We start from the raw sequence: 20,765 nt of genomic DNA, 5'->3' as shown, positions 1-20,765 counted from the left end.
GAACACTTAAACAACACAAAGTAACTCATTTATTTACATATGTCCATAAGCGTATATAATCCTATAACTTATCTTTATTTCCTTTGCTCCTGGCACCTGAAAAGCCAAATTTAGATCTGAAGAACTTATTGCTCCTAACAAACTAGTAAAACTATTTTAGAGAACAGCAGTAATCACTATTTCAGATCTAATGCCATTCATCACTTAAACATGTCTTTTACAGGATTTATGTAAAAAATGACAACAAATATATTTACCTATCAGATAGTAGAAAATGCATCTGCATATTTAGCTATTCTTGTTGTTTGACAGTACAAGAATTACTTCTGTTGTCACTTATATAGATCTTACAAACACAAAATATATTAAACATTTCACCTATTATTATATGTACAGAGGTACAAGAAAATATAATTAAGTATATGTATGAAAACTGTATATAATAAAGTGCTTATGATATAAATACAATTTTTCTTAACATGTTGGCATATGCCAACACTGACATCTACTGGTGTTAATCAGGCTTGGGGTACTTTATAAACACTAAATAATGAAGTTTCCTTGTATTTTTGTGGAATTAAAGTGTTTGATTCCTGCTACTTGTAATGCCACTGTCAGGTGTATATCTGCTGCAGTGGGCTTCATTCTCACTTAAAATAGAAATGTGCTGCATTTAATCTAGGACTTATCAAAACACTGTAAAAGGGAGTGGCTGGGAGGTCTCAGTATAACTCAGAACCAGCCATTTGATTTAGCAAACAAAATGCCTGTGAAGTACAACCCCATGTTGAAAAGGAATCTTTAAAATGCAGTACTAGTGCAGAGAAAGACTGTAGACCTGAAAGTACTTCTTGAACTCTTTCTGGAATGTTCCTCTCTTGAAGTGGAAGCTTTGAAAAAAGACCCATTTCTTGTAAACTATGAACTGAAAGTCTAACTTTTGGCAAGTGTCTGGCCTTCCTAGTTTTTGTTTACATTTAAGTACTTGGTGGTTCTGACTCTTCAAGGTGAGAGTCTGTATAAAAGGTATGTCAAGATGTAATACAAGATAGAGAAAGGTATAAAACAAATCAAAAGATTCTTCAGCATTTGACCATCTTAAATGAACAAGGTAAGAGTTGTCACTCTATTAAGGCACTTGTCATAAACAGTTCTCAATTCACTGAGTTTCTATCAAGTAATAAATTGTGAGTTAACGTGAAACAATATTCAGGCTTCTCATTTCTAGAAGACAGAAACAACATGAGGGAAAGCACAATGCACTAATAATAAATTCTAATAATACTCCTATTCCACCTGTTGGTTAATAAATAAAAATTCAATCATAACATTTCTAGGATATCGAAGCATTCCTGGCTGAAGGGATTTTAACAAAGATAAGGTGAAACTAAAAATCATGTTAAAATATTGGCAAAATTTCTGCCAGGAATAGATTTGACCATCCATATATGATATTCATAAACATATATTCTCACTCTTAAGTCTTCATGGCTTTCTAGTAGCATGTTGCTTGAATAGTAGCATGAATGAATTAGTGAATGAAAAGTTTGTTGTTTTATAAGCCTCCAGATGTTTTTCCACAATGAAGATAAGGCTTGAAAGCAAACTAACTATTACTTTATTAATCTGATCCACTATAAAAAAATCTTACCATTGTAAGCTTGCTTGACAAAGTCATTTGAATTTTACTATCAAACACATAGAAATCATGCTTATTCCCAATTAGGTTATTTGTATTCATGAAATTAGACAAGTGCCAAGAATCGATCAGCAATAGATGTGAGCAGTCTAAATAAACTCAAATTAGTACCGTATAAATTATACCTGTTACATGCAAAGCTCACATAAATGAAACAGTTCTTAATAGTAATAGTTTGTGGCAGATTATGCCACTAGATGGCAGTGCTCCAAAGAGTTTAGTTTTCTAGTTTTTCTGGATCAAACAAATTTGAGTAAGGACTTGATTTTTGTTTTTTTAAAGAAAACAGGCATCTTTTAAAACTTCTCATCTGTGGGAATGTAGATCTCCACTGAAACCTTTCTTCTGACACACAAGGCTCAGGTTCATCCTTCACTAATCACCTACCCCTTGAAAACAAAACCATTTTCTCCTTCAAGCCCCCATCTTCCTATAGCTTCTGCAGTTCTTAGTTTCATTCCCATCTCTTTATATTAAAGTATCCTATCCTCTACCCACTTCCTCTATTCCCAATCAAACGTACAAATAAACACCTTGTACAAGTTGCCTCTCCAAAGTAATGAATCAGTATGATTCATAACTATTCTGCCCCAACAAAAATATCAGACTACCTACTTCCTAGAGATGCCAATGTTAGCTCAACAAACCTGAAGTTCAAGGATCATATGAGCCTTTGCAATTCTCATGTTTTCCCCACTACTTGCTTTCATCATTATGATGAGCAGCCCCATCACGCAACAGGTAACATTCACAACATTCCGAAGTTAAAGTCTTCTTTTAATCTCCCTAAAAAGCTAGAAGGCAGTATCTAATATCATATCTCAGTTCTGCAGCATCTGTATAACACAGATAAGCACCACCTTGTTCTATTCACTCATTTTGTTGTTCTGTTCTTGTTCATTCAAAGTGCTACTGCAAAGGTTATAGCTCCTTGCTTTGAATGCTATTCTTTGAAGTAACAAAAAAAGAGTGCTAATTCAAACAAGAGATGCTCCTCTGCTTTCAAAGCTCTCAAAGATCTTCCTTCATCTGTTATCTCTAAATTAGTAAAGCTGTGCCAACTGCTGTTTCTACACAACTTCTGACTCTATCACTGCCTTCCTAAGGGTTTTGTTTTCTCCCTTTATGAACACCTTTTTGCCCACAATTAAATTGCCTCCCATGCCTGACAACAGATCACTACAGACATCAGTTTATTTTCTCAGAATTTCCTTAAAGGCTATTTCCCCATGACCTGCAAAACAATTAATGGCCAGGCTACTAGCCATTCCAGCAAAAGCTGACACAAACCAATTGGAAAGATCAGGGCCTAATATGAAATAATGCTGTGCTTGATGATTGGGACAATCTTGACTGCATCAAAAGAATTTAAGATCTAAAAGCTTTCACACAACAGTTTTATGGATTCAGATTTTATGGTAAAAGAAACATTATGACAAAGCCATCCTCTAAACAACAGCGATAACACAATTTCATTAGTGTTCCTGCATTAAAAACTCAGTTCACTCAAGGAAACTCAGGATATGACTCAAAGAAATTAAGTCTCAATTTAAAAGCTGCAATTACTGAATAGTTCAAAAGGTACTTTTTCCACTGCTGTACACTGAAATCTTACGGCTACTCTCAAATTTGTCTAGAATGAAGCCTCAGCTACTGAGCCTGTTAAGTTTTCACTTAGCAAATTCTCTTGCAACAGAAACTATGCCACATAGGTAATAAATTAAAAGCATCTCTTATTTCTTACATTAAGACCAACACAATGATCTTTTAAGTGTCTTCATACAGAACAGGCATCCAAGTAAAAGAGAGGCCACAGACAGGAACCCAGATTTCTGCTTACTCGTCAAGAACAGCATTTGGAAGTCTCTGCTAAGTACACAGCATTCCTACAAACCTGCACATGGAAGAATGGCAGGCACCTACAGGAAATCTATAGCCCCTTTCCTAAACTTAGACTCCTTAGAGACTGCAGGCAGAAATTTCTCACCATTTCATTTTCCTTTTCCAAGAGTCAATGGGAGAGAAAAAAAAAAAAAAAAGAAAAAAAAAAGCAACAATTGACAATTTCCATCTCTTTGTGACAATTTGCTATTGAAGCACAGAGCCCGGATATGAGAATTCATTGCTTATCTGAGGATTCAGACCTTACTCACCATGACATGATTTGACTGTTCTGGGTGCAGGAAGTTGTGCTGCTGAGCAGAAAAGAATGCAAAAATCATGTAGCCAGGAGAAAAAACAAGTGGTGGCATGATTGCCTCAGTTGTAAGAGCACTTACCTGGAACAACATTTCCAACCCCAAAACATTTTCTACGTTATTTAAAATGGAGGAGACACATTTTGATGTACATACTTGAAGGCTTGAGACTATTACGTAGCCATCTTCAGTTACTTACCTTTCAAGAGTGCAAAGCTCTTCTCAAAATTACTGCTTTTCAGTATACAATCTCCGCTCCTATAAACAATGACTCCTATTCCCTATTCCTAGCCTTATGACCTTGCATTTGGCTGCACTAAAATGCACGCTTTTCAAGGGAGCCCAAGTTAACAAGCTACACAAATTGCCCTGTAAAACTGACCTGTTCTTATCCTTATTTACCTCTCTATCGTTCTTTAGATCACTACAGACTTTACAAGCAATGATTTTATATTTCTGGAGCTGGTGCAGTATAGAAACCTTTAGTTGCAAATTGTCAGTCAAAAATCTTCAGGAAAAATTTGAGTGTAAAGGTTCTAGATTTAAGATCTTTGTCCAGAAAGACACAGAAAAAGGAAAAAAGGTAACTGAAATAATATGGGGTGAAAAATGAATATTCTTTGTGTTATTTACTCTTATTTCACATTATTTTAGCATAAAATATGTTAAGAAAAGAAATAAGGATTTAGGAATTCAGTCAAATATAAGGTAATGCAGTTATCATAAGTACCTCCTACATATGCAATTAGTATTGTTGACCACAGGCCTATCCAAGTAGTATAACATGTGCTTAACTTTGTGTGTGTTGAACACAGAAAAACTACATTAAATTAAAGTTATGCTTGATGCTAATGCTAAGTGCTTGAAGAATCAGGATCACTAAGATTATCCATATGATAAAAGGTTAGTGACTGTATATTTCATACCTTCTACTCTTGCAGTATTTTACATTCATAGGAAACCTACTTCATTTGCTCAACATTGCTTATGATTTCAGTGGGACCTCTCTTTAGTAGAGCTAAATATAAAAGCTCAGATTAATAACATAAACTGCAACACATTAAAGTTTATGTATAAAGTGACCTTTATTCTTAAAAATTAACACCACCTTTTATTTTCCATGCAGGATAAGACTTAAGACCTTTCAGCTGTATAATTTAAAGCATATCTTACAAACAAGGTTAAGAAAAAAATAAGCCTTTTTATTTGCCACTTCTGCAAAACTACTAAATACTGAAACACCACTAAGTTATTTTTCAAAATATAATCCCTTAATTTACAAAATTAAATCATAGTAACATCAATAATAAGTTCATACCTTTTCCATTCAGCTAGTTCTTTCAAGTAAATATATTCAGAATATATTGATTCTTTCTGCCTGTTATCTATATCCTCTGCCGTAAACAAGATATTGTGACCTCTTCTGTCTGAAGTATGATAAATTCTCGAAGCCATTTGTAGATACGGAGGCAACATAAAACCAGGAAAAGCCGTACACAGATGATGAATGCTTTGATTATTTTGATGTCTGCAAAGGGGGGAAAAAAGCCTTAATAACCATTCTCTGAACTGTAAAAGTATGCAACTTATCTAAACATTACAGTGTGACATCACAGACCATAGGATATAAATTGCTAAAATAAATACTTGGCATAAGTTACCTGGTAATCCAGGTGACTTCTACTGAAAACAGAGTTAATATCATCTGGAGTAGGGGTTGCAGTGAGGGGACCCACACGTAAAAGCAAAAACGTAAATGATAATCTTAACTTTAAAGAATAACTGCAGTAGTCAACATTAATTTCCCGAAGTAGAGCTTTCATGCTGTCAGCCTTGAAATCTTAAATTATCTAAGTAGCATACATTTCCAGCTTAAACTGGGTATTTGAATGAACATTAAGTGTAACACGTACATTCATCTGTGCGTTCTCTCTCATGACTGAATACCACATAAATATTCTTAAATCTAGGAATTAAGAGTTGTAGGGTTTTTTTTATATATGCTATCACTAATGATTCAATTCAGCTGTTGATTTTAGAGGAAACACAGTACCTTTGATATCTTTAAAAAGTTAATAACTTAAAAAAAAAATCTACTATTTAACCCACCAATCTAAGTTGAGCTAAAAGTGATGAAAGTCTATTGACTTCTACAGGCCATGGATCAAGCTCTAAAAACAGTCTGCAGCTACTGTATGAACTCTACAAAGTTAATAAGTATCTAAAGGTGCAGACAGCTACAATGTGAAAAACAGAATAGAAAAAATATCCAAGCCTTGAAATGCCTCCCCAAATACACACTACTTTAAAGTTCATAAATAGCAGCATATTTAACAGAAAATCTTAAATGAAAACTGTTAAAAATCCACTTTGAAATTATACCGATTAGCTTTCAGCTACAACTTTTTTCTATTTTTTTTCCCTTAAGTCCTCCAACAACTTGTCTATTTTATTAATAACTGTCTTTTTTTAATAAAGAGATTATGAAAGGGGAATTAGTATTTTTCCCCTACTTTGTAGTTCATACAAGACCAATTGAATCTTGCAACATATACTCAAGTTAATATAAATTTTTTTAATGTACTTACCGTTCCTGAAGAGCAACAACAGTAAAAAAAAAGTTTAAAGAAACAATACATAAAGAAAATGGACAAAAAATAGCACAATAGAACAGCAATTTGACTTGCAATTAAGAGATCACCATATCAGTTATATTACAATCATCTGAGTCCTGATATTTACAGGCACATGACAGCAAGATATAAACGAGTAGCAATGAAATAACCTTTTAGTTTTAATTAAAATTTTAAAATATTTTTTGTCAAGCCATTATTCGTTTAATGCAATATATGTAACATATAGAAATAATGTATTGAATAAAGCCACTTCATGCTTCAACAGGACATTTACACCATAAACTACAATCCAAAGCCTCCACTCAAATTTGTGATTCTTTTTCCTAAATGGGAACAGGAATTGAATACAATTTTAAGGTTAAATATTTAAAATGAAATATCCAGTTGGAAAAGCAATACAGAATACATAATACTAATTAGAATTTAAGACTTACAGCAATTCCATATTGTGAAAATGATTAGTGTGTGTTTTATTTTTGAAGCTAAATTCATACATTTCACAGCACAAATGAAAACAAGCAATTGTTTCAGTGTGTAAAAACAGATCAATGCTTTAAGAAGTAGATCATGCTAATTTAAAATAAAAAAGAAATATTTCACTATACTTTTTAACTGAAGAAAGAAGACCTAAGATGAAATATTTTACTTCAAGATTCCCTAACAGTTCACTTTCTCTGCAGATCAATACATGTGCATTTAAAAATAAAAGTCGGCAAACAATTCAACTTTGAACAGTTGGAGTAAAATATGTAAACAAAAGTAAGCAAAATTAAAGTCATCTGGGAACCCTTTCACATAAATTCTGAAATTTATCATTCAAACAGGTTTTAATTTCCAATATCTTAATTTTTAATATCTTAATGGCAGTATAATTAATTTTCTTTTACAGAAGTGGATCATTTCATTGAATTAACTAACTGAATGCTTTATGAATGTAAACTAAAATATTCGGGGCATGCCGCAGGTAAAGGTGAGTGTTTTTACAACGCACACTCTTAAAACAGACTATTTATCATTCTTTGAAAAAGTGGACATGAAGAAACAATACTACGTGTGTGGCCTACATTACCCTTCATTTAATGCACTAAATACAGGTTTTTTAGAAAATCACGCAGTTTCTGCACCATTGATAATCTGACAGTAAGTATTTATTGAAGGTAAAACACTCATTGTCTGTTGTCACTATTTGTTTTAATATATAATCTCGCTAACCAAATGATCTTTAAGCAATGCAGATAAGCAATGGCATGCAAAGGGTCACTTAAATGCCAATTTGACTGTTTCATAAACTTAAGCATTCTTTTCCCATGACTATTCTCAGCTACTTAATTGAAAGTATTATCCATTTACAAACTTCAGACCTCCCATAAAAAGGCTCTCTTCTGTATCCAATAGACCATTCAGGACCTTAAGAACAACAAAAGCTAATAATTAAAGCTGCTTCTCTAGCTCTTTTTTTTTTTTTTTTTAAACCTCAAAAAAGAAAGAAGTGAAGAAGCAACTTATAGTATCTAAGCAAAGCTAGCCATAAAGATCTTATTAGTAGTGAACGCCATAAAATTGAGGAGTCTCACTCAACATGGGACAGACAGGATCAGTTAAATCAGGACACAGGCTATACTACTTTTGTAATCTGCACTCCTACTAGAGAATGACAGAAGCCACCTATGACAACAGCAAGGTAATAAGCAGTTGTCCTTAAATTACTGCTCTGTGTAAAATCTCCTGAATTTCTGACAAGCACTGACTGTAATACAAATTCAAGATAATGAATTTTTAATACATCTTCTCTATTTAAAGATGATGACTTACAGCTGGCATTGCTTATATTAAATTTGTGGTATTTTCCATTGTTTGTTTTTAATTATTTTGATTAGATTACGCTTGGAATTGTATGGACAAATTCAACCCCTGAATAAGCAACTTCAGTCTCTGCTGCAGTCAAGAGAAGTTCCATCTGCATACAGCAAGAATGAGCAGGCCCTCTAGATTTTAAAAACTGTAAACCAGATCCACTGCAAGGAGATAAGTAGCAAACAAACCACTACACTAAACTTGATAGTTAGATGATAACTTGCTCAGAATTGGATGTTTCAGATCCAGACTTAGGGAGATGGCATTATTTCCTCTCCAAACTTATCTGCCATTGTATATATTTATAACTCAACACATTTCCAATATCAATTTCATTATAATGAAGTAAGATTAAAGTATTACTTGACATTTGAAGCTTGAGTGGGCAGGAAAGACAAACACTGTTGCAAGTTGCGTTCCTCTCGTAGATCTTTCTGAATCTCATCTGGTTTAATTTTTGATATCGCTTTTCCTTCCACCCATAGCACATCTGTGGATGAAGCCTAAGATGTTCACAAGCAAAAGATAAACACAGTGTTATAGACTGTAAGCTATACAGATATTTTCATACCCACTCCAGAGAAGAACAAGAAGCAACAGTACACAAGAAACCCTGACTAATAGAAAACAAAATTCAGTTAAACAAGAGTAGCATATAACTACTGTCACTGAGCAGATTCATAAAGTTGAGCTTCAAAAACTTCAGAATATGCTGGGAGCCATCAGAGTATAGAAGAAACAGAAGTCCCTTCCAGCCTCAAGCATTTGACAACTCTGTTTCCTGCATGCTGTTAAACATCTTCATAAAACATACTGACTGCAACCAGTAAAAAGGATTCATCTGAACTTCACTGAAAAGTTACCATACATAATGCAGCAAAGCAAGTTCAAGAAAATTAAAAGCTATAATCATAACAATGAAAGACAGAAACAGAACACTGTGAAAAACACATTTAAATTCTGCAGTACTTACGTTAAGTAGAACCAAATGATGTTTATCTTCCCAAGTGCCTATCTTGGAAAGTGAACTAAACATACATTTGATGGATGTTGTTACAACAGCACTGCTAGAGCATTACAGGAGTGGCATGTTGCCCAAAATAATACTGTCTAAAAACCACCACAGTACCCCAGTGCTGTTTAACTAACTGGGGCAGTGCTCTATTGGCCAACAGTACATCTTAGAATATGTAATTTTAGTATATTTTCAGATAGTATAGAAATTACATGACATAACATTGACATTGTATTGTATATTGTTTACACATCATTTAGCACCTATTTCTGTAACCAACAGTTCTATATATACAAGGGTATGATTGCAGATAAATTTCTTGCAGCTACCTATGGCAAGCATCATTGTTAATTATATAAAGTCAAGAACAGACAGTATGAATGATCAGAAAATATTTTGACCTATTGACAGACAAATATTGGAAGGACAACATCAAAAGAACATTGTTTCTAATTTAGAACAATTCTTTTAATTTACTGTTTTCATTCATGCTCTTCAGCAGTAGCAATCTAATCTAACAAAAATTATTATGCTTCCACAAGCAAATCCTTGGCTGTAGAAGAATGCCTGTCAACTGGAACTGCTCAGACCATCAAGGGTTTTACTTCACATTCACTGTAGCTCCAACACAAAACACAGCACCAGGAATGATGTGGAGTTTGTTATCTTCCTGTAACTCACTCTCAGAGTACCCCACATCCTTCAGCACTTCAGAACAGGTTCTTAGTTATCCTAAAACTGATGAGGAAAATTGGTCGCTACTGTTCTGGGCTGCTAAGGGTATGACTACCACTCTCTCTCTCTGCCTTTCTCCATGCCTTTTGAGAAGACACAATCAGAGCTAATCTACAGTCAGTGGAAGGAGCTGAAGAAGCAGCTGACATAAGGCATTACATATCTAGAAAAATTCTCATTTTGATTAGATCTGTCTTATTATGATTACACCTAGAAACAATCTGCTCTCCAATAATATGGAGTATCTCCAATATATCCAATATCTCCAATATATGTCCAATTTCTTGTTGATACCATTATCTGTCTCTCTCGTCCCCTTTTCATTTTGTTCCCTTTTATTTCCTCCATTTCAATACCTCTGTCTGTCTTAATGTACCCTACCAAACTTTGCATTCACCTCTATTTGAGTTTAGGCCAAGGCTACTCAGTATTATTTGCATATAAAACTGTCTAGTGGAAACATCCCCCACTCTTGCTAAATGTGTTATGTGAAGAACAACCAAATGTAGTAATTTTAAGGCAAAGTAATCATTCACATAGAAGTAGCAGAAGGAAGCACAAGGAAGCACGTGAAGGTTGTATCCTCAAGATACCAGAATGATTAAAACTGGCAACATACAGCCAAAGACATTTTTTGGTCTTTGTAACAAATTTGTCCTGCCTCTAAAAACTTGGTATATGTTCTTTACTAGAAAAGCTTTAAGAAGTTGATACTAAATGAAGGCTTTTGTCATTTGTGAAACATCACATAACCGAAAGGATGTTGATCATTGTGCCATTTTCCAGGAAGGCACACAGTTGTTAAATGTAAATGAGGATTCTATTTATACACTGTTTCATTTCTAATCTTCCCAATCTCATAATGAAAAGCCTAACCCAACATATGACCGAATGAACCTTAATTTATTTTTTCCTCTAACATTAAGCTACAAGACCAGTATGGAGACCTGTATTATAAAAGAGCTTTTTTAAGTGGCAGGTGGTAATAAATAAATAAATAAAACAGCTTACAAAACTCTGTATGCTCTAAAACATCAAAACCTCAAGCATGAGAAAACTAATCATATGTCACACTAGTACTAAGCCTGCTTACCTGCTTATTATACGTTAACAGCTCATCTGTAGGCTGAGATTCATTTTCTGCTGCTCGAGAATCTTTTTGAACTGGTGTCTTTCAAGAGAAAGGGAAAATCCATAAGAAATGAACATACAGTATTTTCTTAAAAGACACTTTTATGCTCCCTGACAAATAATTCATCAATAATTACATTACATTCATTAATTCATTAATCAAATGTTCAATTATTCTTTCATCATACACGCATTTTATGAAGCACAAGGATCACTGTACCTATTTTACCTTAAGCCAAATATTTCTTCGATCGAGAACTGGATTTACACAATTAATATACAAATAGGGAAAAGGTTAACAATGGTTGACACTAAATAATAATATGTATAGAGATTTCTTCTAAAAAGTCTCTTGTACAAATTATATTTCAAAAATATATCAATTAACATGCATCAGAAATGTATATCAATATGTATAGATCCTTTAAAGCAAATAAATTGTTACCAACTCTAAACATTAAGCAACATCTCCAAAAACATCTAAGCTTACAAGTAAAAATTTAAAAACGATTTGAATGCAAGACATACAGTGATGGGCATTAATACATATGAATATCAATGAATATTTTGTAAGTTCACTGTTCTAATCCTTGTGCTGCTTAATAAAAGGGAAAATCTGCATATCCAGAAGCTGAAGAACCAAACCCTCAAAAAAAAGGAAAAGACACAAAAGGGATAGACATAAAAAGTATGTTTATGATTTATGAAGTTCCAAAATGTTTTCAAGCACTATTTCCTTTCCTTCCCTGTTTTATCAGTTTAAAATATGATCTACCTATCTTAACAACTCCACAAGCAAATAGAAGTACAATTAACTTATTATATTTCAACATTCCTAGATAATGTAGAATGTTACCAGGCTTGCTTGGTGAAAACTTGGCAGGACTTCCTGGCTAGCTTGAGAATCAGTTTTTATTTCCTTACATTCAACTGGGACCTGCAGCACAAACCAGAGGGAAAGAAAACATAGTGCAATTCATACTACCTAAAATAATAAAACAATATCAATCAATATTCATGCACAAATTAAAGGCTGGGTCTTTATTATATATATATATACTAAAAAATACTTGAAATCAACATACACATGCAGAAACAAACTTAGGCTTTTGAAAAGACTTATACACATTTCATTCCTTATTTTGTGCATTGTCCAGCCAGTAATCTAAAATTTATTTTTTTTGCATGCCATACTCAATTTAATTTTAACAAAACATGTAATAAGTGTAGTCTGAGTTGCAACATTGTTTTGCTCACATATTAGAAAATTAAGAAGATACAAAAGGAGTTCTTAAGCAAAATAAATAAATATGGGAAAAAAAATCTTAATTGCAGAATATTGAACACATTGGTGATTTGATTTTCACCCAAAGCCCTAGGAATTAGCTACTTTTGACAGAAAAGTCAGAGCATAATTTTTTTTAACAAGATCCTATTACATATACTTTTCATAACTGTGAGGGTAAGGAAAAACAAAGAAATGAGACATTCTAGATTAAAATACAGATCCAGCAATATCTTTCCAAACTACATCAAATAATCCTCCTTTTCTTTGCAATGTGAACATTTTCAGACGCAATGACTACAACGGACTATCAACTAGACTTCATCTCACCTATCTGGAATTCTTTCCCTACACAATTTATTATCTAATGCATGGATTCAGAGAATCTTTCATATACCCTTTCACTCAAGCAGACTGGATCAAAACTGACGGAATAAGTAGATTAGATTTACATGTTAATTTCCTCACCAAAACCATCAAAACTATATGAACAAGCAGTATCTTCATGTTCTTTTAGACTCCTGTACATGCCACATGACTGCTTTTCTTTGCTGGGTGTGGTGTTCTCTTTTGTTCAGTCTCCATGGGAGAATTTCAGTCACAATGTTGTTCTGGTATTTTAATATAACGTGCACTGTGTATATATGTGCTATGGGTTGTGTGTTTATATTGATCAAAACCAAGCCAATTCTATTCAGAAATAAGAGTGTTGAGACAATGGCAACTCTTAATTCCTGTGGTTCCATTCTCAAGCATTCTGCTGATTCTTTCCACACTGACAATTTGTGACAGAAAATTTTATTGTGCCTTAAAATATAACACTGTTTTACTAGCCATAGCCTTCTTCCTCATTGTAAAAAAAATATTTATGGATCTAAGCACCTTCATAATTCACTGGAAACCACTGCAACATTTTTAGTCATTTTGATATGTCTTTGGTGATCCAACATCTTTCATAGCCCTGTTCTGCATTAACTGCAATTGATTGCTCTCTAGGCAAGCACTAGTGTAGGAAAGATCCTGATAAACAGGAGAATAAATATAGTCTAAATGTGTGATCATACAAATATTCTAAAATACTCTTTTAGCTTGGTGAACTTGCACAGATTATTTATACAGGCATTGGTAATCATCCTGTATCCCTTTGATAAATCTTGAAACTCTTATGAAATTACAGTCTATCAGATTAAAATCAGTTTGTTCTCATAACAGCATCCCACCAATCTAATCAGGAGTATCCTCTCCTTTTGTTACACTTCAGAGTAAAAAGACAGTCCATGAAGCCTGCAGCATTTCTTACAAACAGAGGTGATTATGTGGTAATTATGCTAATAAGCATAAAGAACCGGGATACTGGAAAGTGACTGTTGATACAAATCTCACAAACTGCACAATTGGATTATCTCTAATTAGTTACTTGTATTGGCAGCTCTGGAGAGAGAAACAGATTAGATTCCAGAAGTTCCCACACGTATATCATATACTAAGCATTTCTCATTCTCATATCTTTAAAAAAAAAAAAAAACAAAAAAAAAACCAAAACTGTATATCTTTTAAAAAGGATGTTATACAACACTTGAAGTAATACAGGAAAAAAAAAAAAAAAAATGAAGAAAAATCAAACATAAATCCAGAATTGGTAATGTCTACTCCCAAAGACCGACTCCCTTAAGCAAGGGTAGACAATACCACTGCATTTGCTCTTCCATGATTAATCTTATTGAGTATAATCAGTAATATGCAGTTACAGAATTAATAATACAGTAGAAAAATCATAGCATAAAGCTTCACTGTCATGATTCATGACCTTTTTACACAGCTAAATGAAACCAACTGAAGTCTCAATCATTTCCAAGAAAGTCAGAAGACACCTTTCAGCACTTCAGAAAAATATTTGCAGTCAGCTGCCTACTGTTTTAGTCAAAAAAGTAAAAATACATGATCTGACATATAATTTTCATGTCAGCTGAAATACAAAGAACATATACAGTAAATACTTAAGATGTTATAAAGTGATGAGCAAATACTTGTTTATATTTGCTTGTAGCTAAAGCAAACAAAACTGTACTTTTGGGAGAGTACCAATACTTTACAGAGAAAGCCCCCACCAGGCCTCACTTTGTGTTGAGTAGTGGCAGAGCTAGAGACATATACCAAAGCAGAAGTCTATTTTATGTTTGTTCTTTGATGGCACAGTACACTGTATAGTCATCCTTTAATAGAAGCATTCAAATCTGATTCTATTTTTCCAGAGGGGAAAAGAAGAAAATGTATTTTCTTTTAGTTACCACCTTCACATGCTCATCTGAGATACCAAAGAATTGATCTGCTGAAAACAACATGCCAGCTAAAGATGAGTTGCAAACTCATCACTAAGAAAGCTGAACACCAAGAAAATGTATTTCTGGAATGAATATAAACACCCTCCTATGGCTACTAAATCCAACATATAACTTGACAACAAGATACTTCATGGGTAGCAAAATGCCCCAAAACAACAAAGTGACTCCAGGCATTGGAAATGATATTCTGATTATAATAAGCATTTCACTTTTTAACAGAAAACATGGTAGGAATAATTATTTATAACCAATTTCCTCCAGGGAAATAGGGCTACTATTTCCTGGATACTAATACTAATGTCCCACCAAGCTGGCATCCTATTTCCCAGGTAATGTTCTTTGTAACACTGTGGAGAAAAAAAACAAACAATGCTCAGACTCCACAGCAACAGCATAAGCTACCAATACTAACCAGTCATTAATTCAAAATGAAAAATAAGATGAATACTTTTTTTTTAGGGAATGAAAATCACATTTAATTCTGAGAGCTTGTTTTCATTTTAGTAGTTCTGTTCTATTTCATTTAATATAATATATTCCTTACTTCATTAGAGAAGACAAGTCCTGAAGCTCAATTTAAAGCAAACAAACCACGCATAATAATAATAAAGAATTGCTAGAGTCTTCATCCTATTTGTAAGGTCACTTCAGTTCAAAAAGATGCCAGGTGTAAATGCCTTTGATTAAAAAAGCACAATCAGTATCAGTGTCATTCATCTTCATTTTCCATAAATCCATATCTAAAAAAACCCAAACATTAAACAACTAACAACTGGACCAGAAAGTCATCACCAAGCTTAAACTTCTGTTTTACTTGGAGTTTGATTGATATGTTCAGATATCACAGTACTCCAGAGGTCACTTTCAAAGCTCAGAGCACAGAAGCTCTGAATACAAGCAACAGAAAACAACTTCAGATCAAGAACAGTAGGACCCACCAGAGGCCAGATTTTTAAAATCTTACTATAACACAGAAAACATGTTTATAAATTAGTAAGACAGGACAAGCAATGCATTACTAATTACTAATGGTTTTCCATGTCTGGGATTTTCTTTAGTCTTCCTTATTTCCCAGCGTCCTCTGATGTGTTTTTGTAGCCAAAACAGATGGCAAACTTCAACCAGACTTAAGAGAACAGTCTCAAATTATTACGCTCCTAAAAGCAGAGTAAAGCAATGAAGAAGGATCATATCAGTGCTGCCATGCTAAAAAAAGGCTTCCCTGATTTCAGCCCCAAATACACACCAGAAAATACACATAGTAACAGACATTCTGAGTACCTGAGACACACAAACAGCTCTGAGAACAAAAGTAAATCAAATCACAGGACATAAATCTATTAGAAATGCAGTTTCAGACTATTGCTGCTCACAGACACAATTGAATTAAACCAGTTCTGCATTCCTTTTTGTCCTGATTTTATTTTTACCTAACCAGTCTCACACTAAGGAACATTAAGGTACTAAACTTGCATTCCATTTGAGATACTCTGTGATCATAAAAGGTAGCATTTTAATAGCTGTAGGAAACAATTTTCATCACAAACATTTCCTAAAACAGACACATCAGTCTTTCGTAATTCCTTGCAGTGGCAGCTCCTGCTTAAAAGTAGTTGATCCTATATGGGTGTATTCATTCTACAGCACCCATCACAACAAATGCACAAAGTACGATAGCCATTTTCATAACATGAGCTTCAGCCCTTGTGAAATAGTTCATTCTAACAAAACCATTACTCTTGCTCAGAGAAGACAAAGAGCTATCCGAGAGTAAATTACTAGCGAGTCTAAGTTACTAGTTAACAAATAAACCAGCAATAACAAAAGAGGCTATCTGGTGAAAACCCAGAAAAGTCTTCTGTGATGTTGATGTTACCGGTGTAGTACTGGTGCCTCTGATTGTAATCTTACAACAGCTGATACAATCTACCTAACTACAGCAATGAAATTGTTTTCTTGACATTTCCTATGCCAAACTGAAAGATGCTTCAAGTATACTTAGTGCACTTCTTCATCTCTTAGACTGGAATATGCCATCTTAAAAGGGGGGAGGGGAGGAGAACATAAAGAAAAAGCTGTATATGGGACACTGCATACACTAATACAACTCTCAAACCAAAGGGTTTATGCTTTAATAGATTTTAATGTTGACTCATTTTCACTTTTTAAGGAAATTAAAGATCTGGCAGAAGAAACAGAGAAGAATATTCTATGGTACATTAGCATTTTTGTCTATTTGTTTTGTCTGGCTTTTGTGTTGTAGAAGCTGGAAAAAAAAAATATACGACTCCTATAAAAGTAATATTTACCTAAGACAAAAATATTGCTCTTGTTCTGGTTCACCTACTTCCATTTTTATGTTGTATTTCTGGCCAAGAACACTCTCCGGGAGTTCTTTGATCATCTGTTCTGAGGAAGATGGAGAAGTAGACTGCAGGGAAGCAATTATTTCATCAACAGACCTTGCAACCACTTTCACAGGCAATGCTGCTGTGGAAGTAGGCTCTTCAGGTTTGCTCTGCTGGAAGTTCTCATATATTTTCCAAGTGTCTAGTCTAGTCACATCTCTTACCTCTTCCAACTGTTCCCGAGCAGACCTCACACTTGGCTGCTTGCTTCCATTTCTCAGCACTCGTTCCAATTCAACATGTAAATCTTGCTGCTTTAGTTTTGAAATCTCTTTGCTTCTCTTCTTACAGCTTTCCCTGGTTAATTTTTCCTTTCTGGGAATGTTTTCATTTCTCTCTAAATCTGCAGAGCCAAACTCATCACTATCTTTAATCACAGGACCTATTTTCTCTGTTTTATCACTCCGTAAGTTGTAGGGATTCATCTCTAGCATATAGTCTCTATCCTTTACTTTACTAACAGCTTTTGTCTTTTCTAACAAGATCGGGGAGTTATTGGTGTGAAAACTTGACCTGCAATACCTTGGCTCCTGAGATGGAATTTTTTTAACAGTACCTGCAAATGATGCTATTACTGGCAGCTTTATAATGCAACCTTCTTGGCTATGAGTGACATTTTCACTGTTAACTTTAGAGTAACTATGATTTTTGTCATCGCTGTCTTCTCCCAGAGTCCTGTTTCTATGATTCATTACCCTGTGACCAGAAGCTTGTTTTTTCATTTTTCTTTAGAGGATATCCTTACTTTCACAGCAATGAATTAATCAGGTATATTTTTATGTATATTCATGACAGGCTTATGTGAACTCTTTGACCTCTGGAGAGGATAATATTTTTAAACAGTGCAATTGACCGGGTGTTAAATCTTGCACATGCTCACATTTCTAGGAGCAGTTACTACAGCTAATTTGATCTTCAGGCTGTCCCACTGAGATCCCCTGCATACAGCCTGGTGTCCTGTAACCACAGCCAGCTCTTCCAGATAACTCAGTTCAAAGTGCTCATGTTTTCCAGCAGTTCTCTCCTGCAGCATGCACCCTGTAAACTCAAACAGAAATGAGTTTTTATACTTTATATACTAATGCAGAAACCAATCCTTTTAAGTGGTCCACGTTTTGCTGAGGTCCCCATGGATTTCATCAAGACCACCATGGATGCATATAACCCAGCACCAGTGACCGTTATTACCATTCCACCTAGGGAAACAACTGAATTATTGCTACCTTTGGGAGCATAAACCAGAAGTCGCACAGAAACTCCCAGCAGAGTAAGAAACGAGGCAGGCTGAAGCTCTGCACTTACTAAAGTAACTACAAAGGCGTTCCACCTACAAAAACAAGTGACCTCAGGCCCGACAACACCCCCTTCCTTCTCCTCCCACAGCAGGAAAAGTACCTCCCACGAGGACACACCAGCAGTCACGACACCACAAACACATCCAGCAAACACAGCGCAGCCCCCGAGCCCCTTAAATTCCGCCGCTCGCCTCTCCCCGCCCAGCGCCGCGGACGGAGCCACGCCGCATCAGCCGCATGGAAGGACGCGCTCCGTAACCGAGCAACCGGGAGGCACGGGGGCCAGCGGGGGGCGAGCGCCCCCTGCCGGAGGGGAGGACACCTGCGTGCGCCACGCAGTCGCAGGTGCGCTCCTGCTGTCAGAGGCTCAGCTGGGGCATAAAAGATAAACCCAGCTGCGTGTGCCTGGTTAACCATCACCGATAGCTTTGTCAGTTATTAGCGGGATAGGCTCTGTGCAGATCTCATGAAGCGTTAATGTGTCTGGAAGTCTGAAACAGCTGTCTTAGAGGAATTGTGGGAATGATGGCCCGTGTCAAAAATCACCAGGTAAAAAAGAGACAGAAAAACAACCAAAAAAGCAAAACATAAATTAAAGTGTGAAAAGTACAGGCCTACAAGGTCCACACAAAGGCCCTGAGGCAGCTTGTAGCTGTAAAAAGGGAAAGTGGGCTTCACAGAGCCATGGATGCCTTTCATTGTCTTTTCTTTGTGGCTTTCAGCTACAGCTTTGTAGCTTCTTTCCTTCTTAAATGCATTCCTGGAGCCTAAGGGGGTGGCCAGTGCACTTCCTGTGGACAACATGCCTTGCGCCAGGTTTGGTGACCAAATTTTGGCTTTCTGAGGTAACTAAGGACTTGTTAAGATTAAAAATTTATTAGTCACATTAAAACCAAATTAAAAGTAGGCTTTCTTCTTACTATTTGTAGATAACTGATAAAAGCCATGTAACACACCCTTGGAACACTGTCTATTTAGTATTACTTAGCTTTTCCTGCTCTCTAGCAGCAATACCAGAATAGCGGGAGGAGTAGTAGGTGGAATAGACAGCAGTTGTTCTGTGTGGAAGGATTCCCACTGCCTGTCCAAGCCATTGGAGCAGTTCCTAAACAGGAATGAAAGTGTTTAATTCCCTCATCGAAAATAAATCCAGTCAGCAGTTTAATGTAGTTCTGAGTCGAGAGAGAAGATCAATTCCAAGCTAGTTACACAGCCAGTGAAGCCCCAGCAATTTGGCTTACTGAGAGCAGCTCCTCTCTGCAGGAGTCACAGTGGGACATGGAAGGAAAAGCCCTGCATGTGAAGAGGTATTTGCATCAGGAAGTTCCAGTAAGGAGCTGCTGAATGGCAAGAAGTATTTGCATCAAAAGAAATGTTAGGAAGAAGAAAAGATCCTTCCTAGACATGGATTTCTTCTTTAGGTTAATAGCTGTAGTAAAATGGTCGTGTCCTGCTGGAAAACAAGTACGCTGTGTTGTCTTACTGTGTCTGTTATTCATCGGTTCTGCTTGTAGTAAAGCATGGACTGGCTCCAGGAGAATGCAGTTAAGCTGCATGAAAGGTTCAAGCAGTAGTTCAAAAATGTTTCCTGTGCTACAGCATTGAGGTTCTCAGTTTTGTAGCAAAGGGAATTAGCACCCAAGGGTAGCTGATGACAAGTTAAATCCAAAATGTGATGTATTTCACCTACTAAGTCCCATGCATTGCTTAGCATTCAACCCAGAAGTAAATATATCCTCTAGATCCTGAGCTTGAACTCTGGAGATGGCAATGGGCTCTGCTACACAGGAATACATGGAAATTCTCCTATTTTCCCAGGTATTATTTGTATGTGCCCCTCCTTTCATAATCACAGTGCTGCCCGAGGCCTGCAGGTTCTCTTTTTTTATTATTATTAACGTGAAGAATTCATTTAAACAGGTTAAGCCTCACCTATGTAGCATGAAAAATCCAAAATTTAATGAGCAGATGAATCCTTACACTGAGCAAATGGATCTAGCTTTGGAAAACCTTGTGCAATTTTATTCCTTTGGTACACACAATTGTTATTTATTTTAATTAGGCCTCACCAGATCTCTAAGCTTTCTAATATCACGTAAATTTTACCATCTAGGTTATTTGTCCATAAATGTTACAGGGAAGGTTTGTTTGTTTGTTTGTTTTTCTT

General features: G+C 35.4%; 1 protein-coding gene across 8 annotated transcripts in view; it reads right to left on the bottom strand.

Moving 5' to 3' along the window:
* The window catches only part of TTC6 (tetratricopeptide repeat domain 6), a 49,308-nt gene extending 30,455 nt beyond the window's left edge, over nucleotides 1-18,853 (bottom strand). For 3 of the 8 annotated variants that reach the window (XM_015865045.3, XM_085550488.1, XM_085550492.1), the window contains exons 1-6: nucleotides 18,699-18,851; nucleotides 17,468-18,341; nucleotides 12,125-12,205; nucleotides 11,231-11,308; nucleotides 8,751-8,890; nucleotides 5,216-5,425 (exon numbers count right to left, since the gene is read on the bottom strand). In XM_015865045.3, the coding sequence (XP_015720531.2) occupies nucleotides 5,216-5,425; nucleotides 8,751-8,890; nucleotides 11,231-11,308; nucleotides 12,125-12,205; nucleotides 17,468-18,025 (1,067 nt within the window). In that variant the 5' untranslated portion in view covers nucleotides 18,026-18,341; nucleotides 18,699-18,851. Of the gene's footprint in view, nucleotides 1-5,215; nucleotides 5,426-8,750; nucleotides 8,891-11,230; nucleotides 11,309-12,124; nucleotides 12,206-17,467; nucleotides 18,349-18,698 lie in introns of all 8 variants that reach the window. The other 5 variants (XM_085550486.1, XM_085550489.1, XM_085550487.1 and 2 more) reach the window with 5 other exon arrangements.
* Between the last annotated feature and the right edge of the window lie 1,912 nt (nucleotides 18,854-20,765).

Source organism: Coturnix japonica, chromosome 5, assembly GCF_054131305.1.
Source record: "Coturnix japonica strain WE chromosome 5, WE-NBRP24, whole genome shotgun sequence".
In the NCBI taxonomy this organism is placed as follows: domain Eukaryota; kingdom Metazoa; phylum Chordata; class Aves; order Galliformes; family Phasianidae; genus Coturnix; species Coturnix japonica.
Note: the sequence above shows the minus strand (reverse complement) of the source record. Positions and strands in the feature narration are given on the sequence as shown.